The sequence below is a fragment of the Mobula hypostoma genome, chromosome 14 (assembly GCF_963921235.1).
Source record: "Mobula hypostoma chromosome 14, sMobHyp1.1, whole genome shotgun sequence".
Classification (NCBI taxonomy): Eukaryota; Metazoa; Chordata; class Chondrichthyes; order Myliobatiformes; family Myliobatidae; genus Mobula; species Mobula hypostoma.
This window is the reverse complement of record NC_086110.1, coordinates 40,593,348-40,611,433: the sequence shown is the minus strand read 5'-3', so window position 1 is coordinate 40,611,433 and position 18,086 is coordinate 40,593,348. Positions and strand designations below refer to the sequence as shown.

Sequence of the window (18,086 nt, the reverse complement as noted above, 5' to 3'; positions counted from 1 at the left end):
AGGAGGAAAGCACCAGTATAATTAACTTTCCCTACACATCTCTTGTCAATATGCCTTGTCAGAGGATTGCATCACTTCTGGCCTGGCATTAAAGTCATCCGGAAAGAACAGTGCCTGCCTCTGCAATGTGGGCCAGTTTTTTTTCTCCAAGGTTAGAGTAGAAGTTTTTCTTGGCCTCATCTGTAACTTCCAAAGGTAAAAGCAGCTATGACTGAGAAATGCTGGCTCAACACAGAGGGAGCTGGAAAGTCATGAGAAGTATACCTATACCAGGGAAGTTACTGAGATGCCAGATCAGGTCATTCCTGACCTCCATGAAAATGGTATTTCCCTTTCAGAAGGTGTACCCATTGCCTGGTTCCTTGACATTGATATCACTACCTTGGGATGGTAGTTCAAAGCATCTGAGTTCCCAGACCATTATAGCTGAACGCTCACAAACAGTAGAAAATCTGCAGATGCCGGAAATCCGAGCAACATGCACAAATTGCTGTAAAAAAAAAGTACATTGACTGTACTTTTTTTCCATAGATGCTGCCTGGCCTGCTGAGTTCCTCCAGCATTTTGTGTGTGAGAGCTGAATGCTGTTCAGACCTGTCCTGTTGGAGTTGTTCACAAGAGTCCTGATGTTTCATGTCCCAAAATTTGTGTTAAGGTGTGCAAATCACAAAGGTGCGATTTATTTAAACATGAAGCAACAATAAAACACTAGCTACCTTGTCAATGCTACAGGGCAAGATCTTCCTTCAGTGGCAGACACTGTTTGCTACACTAGGGGATTGAATGTACATTTAGGTGGGCCCTGGCATGGATGTCTTTGCTTACCGCCTCTTGCCTGCCACAAGCTCCCCTAACCCTTCTCACCTTAGAGTCTCCCAGTCTCTATTTCTTTTTCTTCAGTGATCTCTTCAGCTCCTAATCTTGCCTCAAACCCTTCATTCTGTGCTTGGTCCTGTTTCCTTTCCTGTACTGAAAAGCAATGCCCCAACCCCCATCTTTTCCAATGGTCCTCTGTCCTTCATTCTCAACTCCTGACCTCACCCAAATATTTCTCTGCCCTCTGTTCAGCAATACACAGCAAGGGTGCATATAACAATAACTTATCTATACTTGGAGCATAGAGAGTCGTTTACATGTACTCTGATTTGGAAGAGATGTAGGGGCATATAGAAGGTGGTAGAATGCTACAGAGAATTCATGTTGCAGTTAGGAATAAGAAGCTGAAATAAATACAAGTTAACTAAGAATTAAAAGATAATGTGCTAATAGTATATATTAATGCGGTAATATGACATATCAACATTAAGTTTTTTGGTAAGAAATAATTTTATTGAGCGGTAAATGGGTAATGGGATTATTAATTTAAAGTAATCATAAGAATAATAACTAAACAAAAGTCTGAATTATTTTCACATGTAGGACTATTAAAACCAAGTACAATGAGCCTAGAATTTCCTGCCAGTGGTGAGCTGTCCATGCTCACAGCTTCACCATGGTGAGAGGTCTGAAGTTACCCTTTGCAACGGATCAGTATCAAACTCCTACAAAGTACCAGCTCTATCCTCAGTAAAAGGGATTAAGAAGATATTTAGAAGAAATAACTGGTGTGTGGATGTTCTGATATGTGGACAAATTAGAAGAACAATCTAAGCATATCCAAGTTCAGAAACAGTTAAAGTCAAAACTATGAGCAGCTTTAGTAAGTAGTATAAACTAATTCTATTGGCATTAAAATTGACACCACAGGGGAAATGAGATGCAATTTCTTTAAACAGAAATTTGCTGTTACTTGGAAAGCATTTAACTGCAAAGGGTGGGAGACTTAAATTTATAGGGATGCTTAAAAACAATTGGACACAAAATATATGAAGATTACTTGCTGGGTTATTAGGGAAGAGATGGTTGTGGGCTGATGAGCAATGGCTCTTTCCAAGTACAATGCAGGTTTGATAATCCGAATGGTCTGTTTTTCTGCAATGAGATTCTATACTTTTATCTTGCCATAGGACCTTGCTAGAGGATGGTATACGCAATGGACCCGTGGACAGCATCAAATTTGAAAGAATGGTAAAAGGTGAGAAGGCATGTCAGAAAATCTATAGAAAAGCCAGCACTTTGTGTAGGTAATTTAATACAGACTAAAGTAATATAATTGGGAAAAAGACAAGGCTGACAACAGACACTATATGGCACAGTTCTCAAGGGCTTGTAGTGTGAAAGGCCTGGGTGTATACATGAACAGTTGTTCCAAATTGAAGAACATGTTAAGAAAATAATTGATAAAGAATATGGGATTATGAATACCAAAAAAATGGAGACTAATTTGAAACTTTATAAAACACTGTTTAAGACACAATTAAAGTTCATCCACTATCACACTTTCAGAAAAAAAGTGAACAGTTCAGAGAAGGCACAAAAAATTAACTACGATGGTTCCAGAGACTTCATCTAATGAGGATAGAGTGAAGAAGTTCTACTCTTTGGAAAAAAAAACTGAAGTTTTTTTTAAAAATGCAAACAACAGGAATTCTGCAGATGCTGGAAATTCAAGCAACACACATAAAAGTTGCTGGTGAATGCAGCAGGCCAGGCAGCATCTCTAGGAAGAGGTGCAGTCCTGACGAAAGGTTTCGGCCTGAAACGTCAACTGCACCTCTTCCTAGAGATGCTGCCTGGCCTGCTGTGTTCACCAGCAACTTTTATGTAAAACTGAAGTTTTAATGGGTGGGTACAATACGATGACTGGCTTAGCAAGTGAAATTCTTATTAGCTGATGACTAACGGGCCCAGGGAGGGACATGGATTCAAAGTGATGAGACAAAAGCAGACGAGCAAATGCAGCAAGTATTTTTTCATTGTAGGGAGTAGCCACAAGCTCAGACAAACTGTAAGGATGGCAGAAACAGAAAATCAATCAAGGTTTTCAGAGAAAATTGGAAAAAAAAATTGCAGTGTAACAGGGAAATCATGGACAGTAACTGAGTTGCTCTATAGAGAACATATGGAGTTGAAAGGCCTCTTTCTGGTCTGAAATAATTCTGGGACTACTTACAAGCAAATACTTATTAAACAGAATAAACACAAGAGATTCCACCGATGCTGGAAATCCAGAGTTACGTAGCAAAATGTTGGAGGAACTCAGCAGGTCAAGCAGAACCCATGGAAAGGAATAAACAAGTGACGCTATGGGACAAGACTTGATGAAGGGTTTTGGCTTGAAATGTTGAATGTTTATTCCTTTCCATGCATGCTGCCTGATCTATTAAACAAAATAGTTCTCACTTAGTTATGAAGGTCAAGCATGTGAGGGTAAACAACTATAATTCATCCAGATTTCATGAAAATTGCCAGCAGTTCCATGTTGAATCTCACTACAAGAGTCAACAAGTTTGAGATTTCTACATGGGCATCCACTTGGAAATCTCAAACCTTCTGACAGCTGCTCACCATTGTCTTTTGAGTATACACTTGTCACTGGATTTCTGTGGCTTCTAATGCTAACACTAAACCCTGCACTGGATTAGATCTGATGTTGGAAAGACATACATACTGATTTTAATGGAGACGACATACTGGGAAGGACTAAGATTAAGTACAGTAATAAGTCACTAATATATTTGTAACTTTACATGTTTATATTTCTAATTTATTAAAGTTTTAAAAAATTCTTGAATTTATTCATTTTTGAATGCTTGTAAATATTAATGAATGTCAGCAACATTCAAAACCTTTCAAGTATCAGCATTCAATACACAGCCAAGCCATGGAAAGGCTTACAAACACAAGAAAATCTGCAACACACACAAAATGCTGGAGGAACTCAGCAGGCCAGGCAGCATCTACGGAAAAGAGCAAACAGTTGTTTCGGGCCGAGACCCTTCATCAGGACTGCTGGAACGGAAGGGGGAAGGAGTCAGACTAAGAAGGTGAGGGAAGGGGAGGAAGTACAAGATGGAAGGTGATAGGTGAAACTGGGAGAGGGCAAGGGAGTGAAGTAAAGAGCTGGGAAGTTGATTAATGAAAGAAATAAGGGCTGGAGAAGGGGAAATCTGATAGGAGAGGCCATGGAAGAAAGGGAAGGAGGAGGAGCACCAGAGGGAGGGGATAGGCAGGTAAGGAGATAAGGTGAGAGAGGAAAACAGAAATGTGAAATGGGGGGGGGGTTCAATTAGAACAAAAAACCATAGAAAATCTAAAGCACATTACAGGCCTTTTGGCTTACAATGTTGTGCCAACCATGTAACCTACTCTAGAAGCTGCCTAGACTATCCCTATAGCATAGTCCTCTATTTTTCTAGGCTCCATGTACCTATCTAATTACTGGAAGTTTGAGAGATCAATGTTCATGCCTACAGTTTGGGGGCTACCCAGACAGAATATAAGGTGTTGATCCTCCAACCTTAAGAGTGGCCTCAATCTACATTGGGTCTCACCAATATACAGGAGGCTCCAATCCACGTCGAGTCTTACTGATATACAGGAGGCTCCAATCCACGTCGGGTCTTACTGATATACAGGAGGCTCCAATCCACATCCGGTCTTACTGATATACAGGAGGCTCCAATCCACGTCGGGTCTTACTGATATACAGGAGGCTCCAATCCACGTCCGGTCTTACAGATATACAGGAGGCCCCAATCCACGCCGGGTCTTACTGATATACAGGAGGCCCCAATCCACGTCCGGTCTTACTGATATACAGGAGGCTCCAATCCACGTCGTGTCTTACTGATATACAGGAGGCTCCAATCCACGTCGGGTCTTACTGATAAACAGGAGGCTCCAATCCACGTCGGGTCTTACTGATATACAAGAGGCCTCCTGTATGTCGGTGAGACCGCTTCACCTTCTACAAAAAGCGGGATCTCCCAGTGGCCACCCATTGCAATTCTACTTCCTATTCCCATTCTGGCATGTCAGTCCATGGCCTCCTCTACTGCCATGATGAGGTTACACTCAGGTTGGAGGAGAAACACTTTATGTTCCATCTAGGTAGCCTCCAATTTGATGGCATGAACATCAGTTTCTTGAACTTCTGGTAATTGCACATCCCCTTTACTATTCCCCATTTCCTGTTACCCTCTCTAACCCATCTCTTTACCTGCCCATCACCTCCCTCTGGTACTCCTCCCCTCCCCTTTCTTCCACAATTCCCTCTTTTCCAGCCTTTACCTCTTTCATCAATCAACTTCCCAGCTCTTTACTTCACCCCCTCCCCTTCTCCTGGTTTCATCTGTCACCTGCTACCTTGTACGTCTTCCTCCCTTCCAACCAGCTTCTTAATCTGACTCCTTCACCATTCCTTTCCAGTCCTGATGAAGGGTCTCGGCCCGAAACATCGACTGTTTACTCTTTTCCATCGATATAGCCTGGCCTGCTGAGCTCCTCCTGCATTTTGTATGTGTTGACAGGGAATGGCTTAGTTGGCTTTCAAGATCATGAATGATCACGTTCATGGCTCTAAGCAAATGAATTTTCATACGAGAAAGGTTAATTAAAGTGCAGACACAATGAGCAAGTCAGCAGAAGCATGGATGGCTTTGGAAACTCCTGGGCCATTTTATTTTCAGGCAGTATCTGTACAATCCATAAAAAGTTATACACTGGTCTGTTCAATGCACAGTACTGTTTTTCCTGCAACAAGCATTTAGTTTTGTGATTAAAAAAATAATTAAAACTTTACCTTGTTGCCCCAAATCCAAACTTTGCTTTAAGGAACTTAAAAATATGTTCATCGGATTCTAGTCCTAAAATTCTCTGCCACAAAAAGGAACACAATCATGAGATCAAAACAGAAATTTATAATTTTTATTTAAATAGTTTATATTTACTAGTGTTTTTGTCAAAAGTCACTTATTTAAAAGTTAGCTCCAAAATCGCACAGAATGAAAAAGTGAAATAAAGAAATCAGTAATATTTTTGCCAGCCAAAGCTATACTTTTTTAAAAAAATTGTGTAATTCTATAGTATATTACTGATCACTGCAAACTAATTTGCACAAAACTGCTGATATTCTTTTTCCCTTTAAATATATTTAAACAGTACAGATATTTGCAAATGTGCTCTCCATTGATTATTTCAGAATATATCTACTAAATTATGATGAGGGCTCTTATTACTCATCAGTTAGAAAAAATAGAAACAGGATTAACTCATTCCACTTTACAACAACCTTCCTTCAATGAGCCCATAAACATCAATTCTATTTTAATACTCCAAAATGTGTCTATTTTCGACAATATATTGCACTGTACTGCTGCTGCAGAACAACTAATTTCACAACATATGCCTGTGATATTAAGCCTGATTCTGAATATACACAACAAAAAGCCACCATGGGTCGCTTGGAAAGAGAATTACACTGGGTCCCAAGCAGAAGAGGTGTTCTTCCTGAAACAATCCTGTCAAACCCTGTGCTTGTGCTTTACTGACATCACCTCTCACACTTACGAAGGAGGTACCTAGTAAAGTGGCCACTGAGTGTATTTCCGTGTGTTCATGGTCGTCTGCTGCTGTAGCCCATCTGCTTCAAGGATCAATGTGTTGTGCGTTCAGAGATGCTCTTCTGCTCACCACTGTTGTAACGCGTGGTTACTTGAATTATTGTTGCCTTCCTGTCAACTTGAACCAGTCTGACCTCTCTCATTAATCGGGCACTGCTGCTTACTGGATTTTGTTTTTTTTGTAGCTCCATTGTCTGTAAACTCTAGAGACTGTTGTGCTTGACAATTCCAGAAGATCAGCAGTTTCTGAGATACCCAAAGCACCCTTGTCTGGCACTAATAATCATTCCATGGTAGATTTCACTTAGATCACATTTCTTCCCCATTCTGATGTTTGATTTGAATATCAACTGAACCTCTTGACCTTGTCTGCATGTTTTTTTAAGGCACTGAGTTGCTACCGCATGATTGGCTGATAGGATATTTGCATTAACGAGGTGTACAGGTGTACCTAATAAAGTGGCCACTGAGTGTATTAAATGTTACTTCATAAAACAAGTTTGCCATCCCAGAATTAAACTGGTGAAACTTTGATGTAGTCCATTTATTTAAATTACTTCCCCTTTAGGAAGGGAGACCAGACCTGTAGATGATATTCCATGTGATGTCTCAATAGATGTCTACATGATTTCTCAAAGTGTCACATCTTCTTGAAATAAAGACCAATATACAGTTTGCCTTCCTAATAGCAGGTTGAATCAGAATGGTAAATTTCAGCAATTTATATGGAAAATCAGCAAGGTCCCTTTGAATATCAATACCCTGTAATCTTTCACTATTTGAAAAATACTTTGCATTCCCTTTTAGTATTCCACTTCTTTCTCCACATTATATTCCCTGACCTTGCCCTTCCTGAAGCCTCCCTGCATAAAACTCACAGCCTACACTGCTACCTAACGTGGTATCATCAGCAAATCTGAATTATTTTAAACTTGGGTCTGTCAGTTAAATCACTGATGTCAACTGTCTCCTGTGACAGGCCACTTGCCCTCAAGCTCCCCATCTGATATAATTTATTCCTAGTCTCTGGTTTTTGTCTGTTAACTAATCTTCGATTCACATCAATATATTATCTGCAAATGCATATGCTTTCATTTTGTTTAACTACTACTATTATTCCACTACAGACATTAGGTTAACAATCCATTCCCCCCCCCACCCTTCCTTTCTTAACAGTGGGGTTCCGTTTGTTCCCTTCCCAGTTGTGAGAACCATTCTGGAATCTATAGAATCTGTAAAGATGATGACCAACACATCTTCAATTCCTGTTGCCAGCACTTTCAGAAGTTTGGGAGGGTCCTGTTAATTTTTCCAATCCTATTTTTGTTAATCATATTTTTTTCCAGCTCTTCATTCATTCTAGATCTGTGGTGTTCCATTGTTTCTGCAACATTTTCTGTGTATTCTTCACTGAAGACAAACAATTGACAAACTCTACCATTTCCTAATTACCTAGTATAATTGCCCCTTCCTCAGTCTAACTGGGACCCACTTTAACCTTTGCTAATTTTCTCTACATATTTGTATGACCTTTTAGAGTTTATTTGTAAGCTTCTTGCAAGATAATTTTCTCTTTTCTTGTCAATTTCTTGCTTCTTTACTGAATTCTGAAAATTTCCCGATTCTCAGACTTCCTGTTTTTCATTTCATCTAACAAATGAAAAATGGGAAATTTGAAAATTGGGTTACAAAAAAACTAAACACTTTACCACTTCTCTTGTGTAAATATTGCCATTGTCTGTTTACTCTCATACTTTTTAATATAGGTCCAAAATAAATGAGTAGACACATTCTTCAACATTTTCAAAAAGAATTAAGTTCATCTATGGATAACTCATTTCAGAGGTATTCATCAAAATTTCACAAAGAAGGATTTTAACGGCTCTATTTACATACCTTGATTATATTATTTGTTACGAATGTTAAGCTGAATATAACAATCAGATGTAGCAATAGTTTCACAACTCTTACAGCAAACGTGCCAGATTTTAAATTCCTCTATAAAAAGAGGAAAAAATGGCAATATTAATTTTTTCATTGCATAGTCATTTATTCGTTGCTCATATTATCACAGATGCAACTAACTTTGAGTAGTACAGGCTGTAATTATGTGACGTTAACATTAATGATATCAGGCTTTTTATGTATGCAGTCAAAAAGTCTCAGAAAGAGCTGACTGCGCACAATAACAGTTTTATAAAAAGCAGCTGGTACCTATGTAATAATTTGTCTGCAATGTAAAGAAGTGCCAGTTAACAAGGACTGATGATTCCTGTAGCAAAAGATTTCACCCACTACACTCTTCATAGTTTATTTTATTTCCTAATTGACTTTACAGAATTTTTACATGGTATTATTTGTATTACAATTATTTTTAAAGATAAAGAATATTCTATTTTTACCTGAAAGTACCGTACTACTAAAGCAGCCAGAATGAAACTCAGGACCAGTGAGCCCAGGAGCATAGAATTGTTAAATTGTAGGATCCACACCAGAAGCAATGAAACAACATGTACAAAGTATAATGATGTAACCTGCAACAAAATAAATGCCGTATCAATGAAGCCAACTGAAACACAGAAAACAATGCACAAAAATAATCTTTTTGATTGTTTGTCAACTGTAAAGAACTAATACCAATCACCCAAAATTATTTTTAAGATTCCACATAATGATTTTAATTGGAAATAGTTTTAATTATTTTAGATGACAATTTTCTAAATATTGTTCCTTCAGCTGATCGTGTGGATAGTCAGAGGCTTTTTCCCAGGGCTGGAATGGCTAGCATGAGAGGGCAGTTTTAAGCCGCTTGGAAGTAGGTACAGTGATATCAGGAAGAAATTTTTTTTAAAAACGCAGAGAGTGGTGAGAGCGTGGAATGGGCTGCTGGTGACGGTGGTGGAGGCAGAGACGATAGGGTCTTTTACGAGACTCCTGGATAGGTACATGGAGCTCAGAAAAATAGAGGGCTATGGGTAACCCTTGGTAATTTCTAAGGTAAGGACATGTTCAGCACAGGTTTGTGGGCTGAAGGGCCTGTATTGTGCTGTGGGTTTTCTATATTTCTATAAGAAACTCCAAAGACATCACAGGAATTGACAGTAATTATGACTGTAGTGAGGGGTCAAACAGAATTTTAAAAACAAAAGCAGTTTACCATACTTCACTTAATCAGTGTTGGGTACCTGTAATTCTCAATCCCAAATAAAAATCCCAAACAAAATTAAACTTAAACTAAATTTTTCAGGAATTTGCACTCTTCCAACTGGCAATATTTGAGGTTCAATCAATGACCTTAATGCTTCAGTTTGTATGTCTGAGCTTACCAAAACGGGCATAGTTTGCTTACGATAAACAAGAGAAAATCTGCAAATGCTCGGAATCCAAGCAACACACACAAAATGCTGCAAGAACTCAAAAGGCCAGGCAGTCCTGCCAAAGGGTCTCGGTCTGAAATGTCGGCTGTACGGGTTCTCCCATAAATACCTCCTGGCCTGCTGAGTTTCTCCAGCAGTTGTGTGTGTTGCAGAGTCTGCTTATGATTTACTTCATGCTGACATGGAGGAGATTGATTAAACTTCTTATTTCCACCATCCACTGTAGCTGGTAGTTAGTTCCCTTTGAAGCAGTAAATAGAGTCACCAACAGAGTTTGTGATAATAGTGATTGCCTTATCAATACATAAGGTGTTTATTAAAGATGTTACTTTATTCATTATACTTCATTTTCATACTTTACTTATCCATTGTTTGACTTCTGTTCTAACTTAGAAAATGTATTCTTGATTTTCTTTATTCACAGCAGTTTCTGGAATGTATCACCAAGAAAATTAAGGGTTTGGAGGAACTCAGCAGATCAAGCAACATCTGTGGAGGGAAATGGATAGTCGACATTTTAAACTGAGACCCTTCATCTCGAGACACTGTCCGACCTAGATGAAGGGTCTTGACCCAAACAGCGATGATCCATTTCCCTCTACAGGTGCTGCCTGACTCACTGAGTTCCTCCCAAAATGATTTTTTTGGTTCAGATCCTAGCATCTGCAGTCTCTTGTATCTCTAAAGTGAAGATTAACCCAACTTAATCTTCGTAATCCTCTTTGAAAAATTAATCCACACCCATTATCTCTTAATTTCCATACATAATGCAAGAATATTTCTGTCTGAGATCAGTATTGTAGGATTCACTACCACCTCATCATCTCAAATAAATCATCTTGGAATACTGATCTGACAAATTAGTGAGTTCATATTATATTTCACAGACCATTATATATTGCATTTCCAAATCAACTCGCAGCTGAACATAGTTAACAATGTCATATTACCTTAGATGTTGGCACCATATCTAAACAATCCAATGAAAAGAGAGCCACAGCTTGAATTAATAAGATAAACTGGTTAAATTGCCAGGTAATACAGAAGAGAAATGTTGAAGCCATGATCAAAGTGAGTGACAGCCGCTTAAAGTAAAAGAAAAAAAAGTTAATTATATGACATAAACTAGGAAATAAATCTGCTTTTAATGTCTACAGCAGTATAACAATCATTAGGTAATTCTGTTCTCTTCATTAGTCAATCTGCCATGTAACAAGGAAGATTCTGATAACCTAAATGCATTACTTGTGAAATATGCCTACACTTAGTTTTCATGGTCTAAGTACAGCAGTATGCTACACAAGTACAATTAAATAACATTAGATTCTACTTCAATAATTATATTTATTGCTCTATTTTGTAGGCATTATTACACAGAACAGATTTCAAAGTGAATTATAAAGCCAATATACTTGGTTTGCAGCTGTGCCACAGTTAGAACTATTAATCTTTGCATAATGCAAATTCACTTTAATATGCTTAAATATGTTAACACATCCAAACCTCTACAATCAGCCAGATCATTTTGGCTCCTTGAGCACAGTCCCCTAGTCAATAAAATGATGATGATGATCTGATTTTGGACTGAACTTAAAAGTCTGTTCCTGGTAACCTAATGTCTTTAAAAAAAACACTATCCATTTTTGCCTTGAATCTACTGAATGACTCAGTCTTCTCAACTCTCTAGGGTGGAGAATTCCAAAGATTTAAACTCTCCTTGATGAAGAATTTATTTAAATTCATTTTTAGCATATGGAAATACCTCCATTTGTAGAAACAACCCTCAGTATCTACCTCATCTAGCTCCTCAGTATCTTACATAAACCCAGAATATGATGGAAATTTTCAATATATCAGACAGCATCTATACAAAATGGAACGGCTGTCATTTAAGTCAATGACCTTTCATTAGAAAGGAAATGTGGAGCTAAAATATTTTAAATTGTAGATGTTTGGAAAGGAAAGGAATTAGAAGAGGTGGTCTGTGATGGGATGTAAACCAAAAGAAGTGAATCACGCAGGGGGTGGTAGAACCACTTGATAATTAAAGATATATTTGGGAGATAAAAATTAGTAAACCACAAAGGGAATGTGAAATTACTACATGAGAAAACAGAAAAAAGATTGAATTCTGCAAATGTGAGGTACAAGGCTAGACTTGCTAAATGTTGGTGATTGCTGAATTCAGTACCAAGTCCAAAAACCGATGACCTCTAAGGAGAAGATAAGCACTATTTCACAAGCTTATGCTGAAAATTTCTTTGGAATGACATATGAAGCCAAAGACAGAGTATTCAGAATAGTAATGGGATGGAGAACTAAGGCTAGAGACAACTGGAAGGCCAAGATCACCCTTGCAGTTCAAACAAGGTTTTGCACAAGCTGGTCACCCAAACTGTGCTTGGTTTCAGCAAACGTTATTCAAAAGAGATACAGAATCAGTTTTGATTCTGAAGGGGAAAAGGCACTACAAAGCACAATTCCTTGGTTTAAGAATCAATGATATGGAAGCACTTCAATCTTAATAGGATATTCCCTATTGAATGGCATTTGATGAGATCATTCCACAAAGACTTGAGTAACAAGTAAACCACTGACTGGTGTTGTGAGAGATGAAATATGGATCCTGGCATATTCTGCTTAGATCCATTAACCAATATCAAGATGAATTCACTTTATAGCTGCGCTGCTCAAAAGGTGTCTTTGCTATTTTAATCTCTATTTCCATTGGGTACTATATATTACATTAGCAGCATTACCACAATTAAATTATATTGCTGCAGACTGAGTAAGTGTCACCCATTTTATAATAATGTATTTGCTTACTCACTTGCTGAAGCGGTCTAATCTGTGGTCTGAGGTAATATGTAATTGCCATAATTTGCAACGCAAAAAATGGAAGTGACCAATTCTCCCTCAAAGGAATAGTGAACTCCACTCTTGTTGTATCAATTCTATAAAAAGAAATCACACTTTATATGTACAATTACCTGAAAATTTCTCTACATAAATTATATTACTGTGCTAAATACATGAAAGAAAATGGGATCAAATTAAAAGAAATTGATAGCCAGTTGGATTGTACATGCAAATTCAAATAGACTGAAATACAATGGATTCTGGTTAATTAGGCCATCAGTTAAATGGGCAGCCGCTTATTTGGGACAACTCCTAAAGAACAAAAAACTAATTGAGAAAATAGCCAGGATTCGCTTAATTTATTTGGGACACTATGCACTTAGCTGGGGCAGGAGATTGTTGCCAAGGTTTCTAACTAATGTCGGTCACATGCACTTATGTGGCTGTTAAAAGATACTAAGCCATAGTTAGAGTGAGCAGTTTTAAAACTGTGTCAGTTGCATGTGGTAGTATTCAAAAAGCAGTGATTTGTGTCACTGATAGTTGGTGATAAATAAGCAGTAAGGCAATTCGGAAATGTATTGCTCACTGCAGTTTCAAGCGTTCAGACATGGATATGCCAGAAATGGCCAGGAGTGAAAATGAAATGATTTCACTACTTCAACAAGTTAGGAACTAAGAAGAATTTGAAGGCGTCGACAATCATCTTGAATGTTACAAAAAAAAATGAGGATTTAGAGGATGTAATCATCAAAAGGATTATATGGAGGCAGTCTATTATCTGCACTAGGTGTCTGCGCTGATTTTGTTCACTTACAGTCAATCAAAAAAACGGCAGCAAACCTTGGTTGATAAATGTAAGGAATTAATACAGTTTTATAGTACTGTAGTAGTATTAGTAGTGTTCTATTTTATTCTGTTTTTTCATTTAAATATACAGTTTCTCACTGAGTTAAATGGTAGTTTGTCTTTTTTTTATATCTTTTTAACTATTACATTGAAACTTTGACTAATTGGAGCAGCCACTTAATTAGACCAAAATGGACTGGTCCCGATGTGTCTCAATTAACTGGAATCCACTGTATTAATAACATTGATTCTCTAGGATCCAAAAGAAAACAAATATTTCTGTCATGATCTAGAATCTGACAGCAAAAACTTATCAAAAAGGACACTGCAATTCATAAAAAAAGGTACATGCAAGACATCAACATCTGGTAATCCTTTGGTTCTGGCCCTTTAATACACAGATAACATGCAATTTCTTTGCACCACAAAGTGCTGATGCCTACCTGTTTAGGATGTACCAAACAGCTCCTAGTGCCCCTGATATCCAGGTACCACTTAATAACCAACTGGTAACATACAGCGAAATAACATAGAGAGCCTGAAGTCCAAACACTGTGTATATGTAGAAGAAAACTGGTGCCAAGTAATTCTGTTAACAAATGACGTAAATTACTCTCTTTAGAACCCTTTACCACAACATAAACTAGTAAAGCATAAAATAACATTCATATAATTGAAAAAGCTGGTATTTTTACCTGAAGAGATAAAATTCTATATAAAATGCTTAGGACAACTTCCTGGTAAATGTTCATCCGTTTAAGGAGGTTTATTGTCCTCCTAGATTCAGTTTTATTGTCATACAAGAGCTCATTAATTCCTTCACAAAGGAGAGCACAACATAATTAAAAAGTGGATTCCAAAGATAAACGTGAATAAAATCAGTTTGCAAGTAAATTGCCAAGACCGAAGAACAACTCAACCTAACCATCAACCACCTGAGCTACATATCTTCTGAATTACTTCCAACACAAAAGATATTCTAGAATTGTTAAAACACTCTACATACTTGCCAAACAAAATACCATAGATGATGGCATTCTGAAATAAAAGAGAAAACACTGCTTCTATTCTTTAAACTTACTTAGCTATTTAATGAACTAAATACAATTCTTTCTCAGCTTCTGACCGTCTCCACATTGCCACCAATTGTATAAACTATCACACCTGATCAAGTATTTAGGAGGAGGACAGTATGGATTTGCTGGGGGCTGAAGAGCTGCATGCATTTTCTGCTGCCTAGGAAGTCGGTTTGCAGTCGCACTTCCAATATGAACTATTCAGGTTATAAACAGAACGGAACACTTCTGCAACCTGGGGTGGACCTGTACTTAGATTCAAAGTCTGGGTTTAAAGAAATAGTTGTTACTGACTAGTTGACAACCAAGAATAAATTAGTTTTAAAATCTACTTCTATTTTGAGGTTTAGAAATGGAAAATAACGAGGCTTACTTGCTTTGAACAGTTTTCAATTATTTGAGTTTCAATATTACACAAATAAATTGTGCATTCACTAGACCCAGAAATTAGTAGCTGTGTCCTCCAGAAAAAGGGATTTAGAATCACAAATGCTGTAAATGTTAAACTATAGTGTCAAAATATTAACTATTGCAGTATCTTTTGCAATATCTACAAAAATACAGAAGAATATAAATGTAATACTAAAATTATTGTTCCCTTAAATAACACTTCCATTTGTACAAAAAAAAAAATCAATCTTATTATTGTAACTGCATATTCTCAAAGATCTTGTCTGGTACAGTACATATATTTTGCTGGCAGTGTGCCAGTAATATATCTGAAATATGCTGGAAGCAGCTGTAGACATGCAAAAGCTATTCTAGTATTTCTACCATAAAATATAATTCACAATTTAAAGCTTTGGAACATGTAATCACCTTGGTTAATAGTTGGGGCTTGAAGCATCTGCTTGTAATATGAATAGTATAGACCACATTCTGTCCTGAAGGAGATTTCCTGTTCAACCTCCTGCATATCACACAGAAAGCAGTTGTGTTCAGTGCATTTAAAATAAACAGATTAAGACATGTATGATCAAGGTATTTTATAATGTTATGATTAGAACATTAGGACAAGGAATTAATAATATAGTGTGCACTGTTTTGAGCCCCATATATAAATTGTGAGCCGTTTTCTGCCCATATCAAAGACATTGGAGAAAGTCCAGAAGAGGTGTACAAGAATGATCCCAGGAATGAAAAGGTTTCTCTATGAGGGGCATTTGATGGCTCTGGGACTGTATTTGCTGGAGTTTAGAAGCATGAGTGGGATTCTCAATGAAACCTACCAAATATTAAAATGCCTAAATAGAGTGGATGTAGAAAGGATGTTTTCAACAGTGGAAGTGTCTTGGACCAGAGGGCACAGCCTCAGAATAGAAAGACATCCCATTAGAAGACAGATGAGGAGAAATTTCTTTAGTCAGAGAGTGGCGAATCTGTGGAGTCATCGCCACAGATGGCTGTGTGAGCTAAGTCACTGGAAAAATTTAAAGTGAAGGTTTATAGATTCTTAATTGGTAAAGGCATCAAAGGTTATGGGGAGAAGGGAAGAGTTACAGAGAGAAGGGAGGAGAATGGGATTGAGAGGGATAACAAAACAGCCATGATCAAATGACTGTGCAGATGATGGGCCAAATGGCCTAATTCTGCTCCTATGTCTTATGATCTCATGGTCTTATAGGAGGAATTGTAGAGGCTTGAAAGATACACCATGGCAGAATTAGAATATGTGTTATTTGCTATAGCTAATTAGGATGGAAAAGCTGCCACATAGATGTCATCACCGCTATTACGCTTTTTTTAAAATAGCAGAAAATACTTCAAAGGATGTTTACAGTGTAAAAACAATATCCTAGTGAACAAAAGAACTGATACTAATTGTTGTACCAATGGACAAAAAAAAATCAAGAATTTCACTCTAAATTTGAAGCATTAGAAAACATAAGTTTAAATTGGATTCAAAATTATCAGCATCTGTAAATTAACTATATCACATGTGATATCCACCCAAGAACCTTAAGTAAAATCTCTAAAATGAAATTTGTGAAACTAATTTGACTGATAGAGCCAGCAACATGAATATGATCTGTACGGGTTTACTAACATTCGATGGATGTATTTAACATTCGATGATATTTAAAAATAAGTCTTAGAAATTCATCATCATTTCACTTGATGATCAAACTTCCACACCCAACAATATTGAAAGAGAGATAATTTTCTTCTCTCTTTTCCCCCCTCTTGCTTGGCTGTTACCAATATAGTGAAAGAATGACTCAATTACTCAATTGTCGTATCTTGCCAATCCTGCAGTCGTACAATGGCTGACCTCCAGATCCTAGCCTCACTCCACACTTTAAGCTTAAGCTGAAAGAGAATCTGAAAGATATAGAGTCAGAATCTATGATAGACAGAATTAGAATACACGTTATTTACTACAGCTAATTGGATTGAAAAAGCTGCTGCACAGGAGTTGTCATTGCTATTATGCTTTTTTTTAATAGCCGAAAATACTACAAAGAATGTTTACAATGTAAAAACAATAATCTAGTGAACAAAAGGATTGATACTAATTGGCGCACCAAAGGACAAAAAAAATCAAGAATATCATTCTAAATTTGAAGCATTAGAAAACAAAAATTTAAGTTGGAACCAAAATATATCAAAATCCTGTAGATTAGATTAACGACTAGATAATCACCCAAGAACCTTAAGTAAAATCTCTAAAATACATTTTTAGAATAAATCATAAATTTATTCAATCATTGTATGGTTGCAGGTTTGACAAGATATGACAATTGAGCAAATAAGTCATTCTTTCTCTAAATTACTGTCCCATCTACCAAAATAGTGAAAAGCTCATCTTGCTTACTGTTCAAACAGATCAAATCATTACACAGTGCACTGAGTTAGGATAAGGTAAAATAACAATGCAGAATAAAGTGCAAAAGTTACTAAAAAGGTGCAGTGCAGCTAAATGATAAAGTGCGAGTTCATAATGGATAGATTGTGAGGCCAAGAGTCCATCTTGTTGTACAAAAGGTCCGTTTAAGAATTTGATAACAGTGAAACAAGAAGCTGTGTAAGCCATAATCAAAATTTGATGTTAACAAAAAAAATTGCAATTGTACAATTGATTAATTCGTACACAATATTAAAGTTACATAGATTCAAATCATGAATCTTCCTTGCACACTCATTATGGTTTCAAAGTAAAGAAGCCCAAACATGGTTGGAGTAGGTAAACAGATATTCAAAAACAAATTTTGAAGCAGGTACTCAAAATTGAAAATGTGGAAACAGTAGGAAATTATGAGTTAACCACCTTGGGACAAAAAGCAAACTATTATTTAAATGGAAGATCTCAGAGTTCCAGTATGTGAAAATTGGAAGTTAGAACACAATTACAGAAAATAATTGGCAAAGGTATAGGACTTGTGTTTATTCTAAGAGTCATGGAGTACTAAGGCAAGAAAGGT

General features: G+C 37.0%; 1 protein-coding gene across 3 annotated transcripts in view; it reads right to left on the bottom strand.

Moving 5' to 3' along the window:
- The window catches only part of dpy19l3 (dpy-19 like C-mannosyltransferase 3), a 68,871-nt gene that overhangs the window by 32,089 nt on the left and 18,696 nt on the right, over positions 1-18,086 (bottom strand). Inside the window, exons 4-11 of one of the 3 annotated variants that reach the window (XM_063067461.1) lie at positions 15,484-15,574; positions 14,284-14,405; positions 14,032-14,177; positions 12,711-12,834; positions 10,831-10,965; positions 8,906-9,037; positions 8,400-8,501; positions 5,684-5,757 (exon numbers count right to left, since the gene is read on the bottom strand). In XM_063067461.1, the coding sequence (XP_062923531.1) occupies positions 5,684-5,757; positions 8,400-8,501; positions 8,906-9,037; positions 10,831-10,965; positions 12,711-12,834; positions 14,032-14,177; positions 14,284-14,405; positions 15,484-15,574 (926 nt within the window). The remainder of the gene's footprint in view (positions 1-5,683; positions 5,758-8,399; positions 8,502-8,905; positions 9,038-10,830; positions 10,966-12,710; positions 12,835-14,031; positions 14,178-14,283; positions 14,406-15,483; positions 15,575-18,086) is intronic. The other 2 variants (XM_063067463.1, XM_063067462.1) reach the window with 2 other exon arrangements.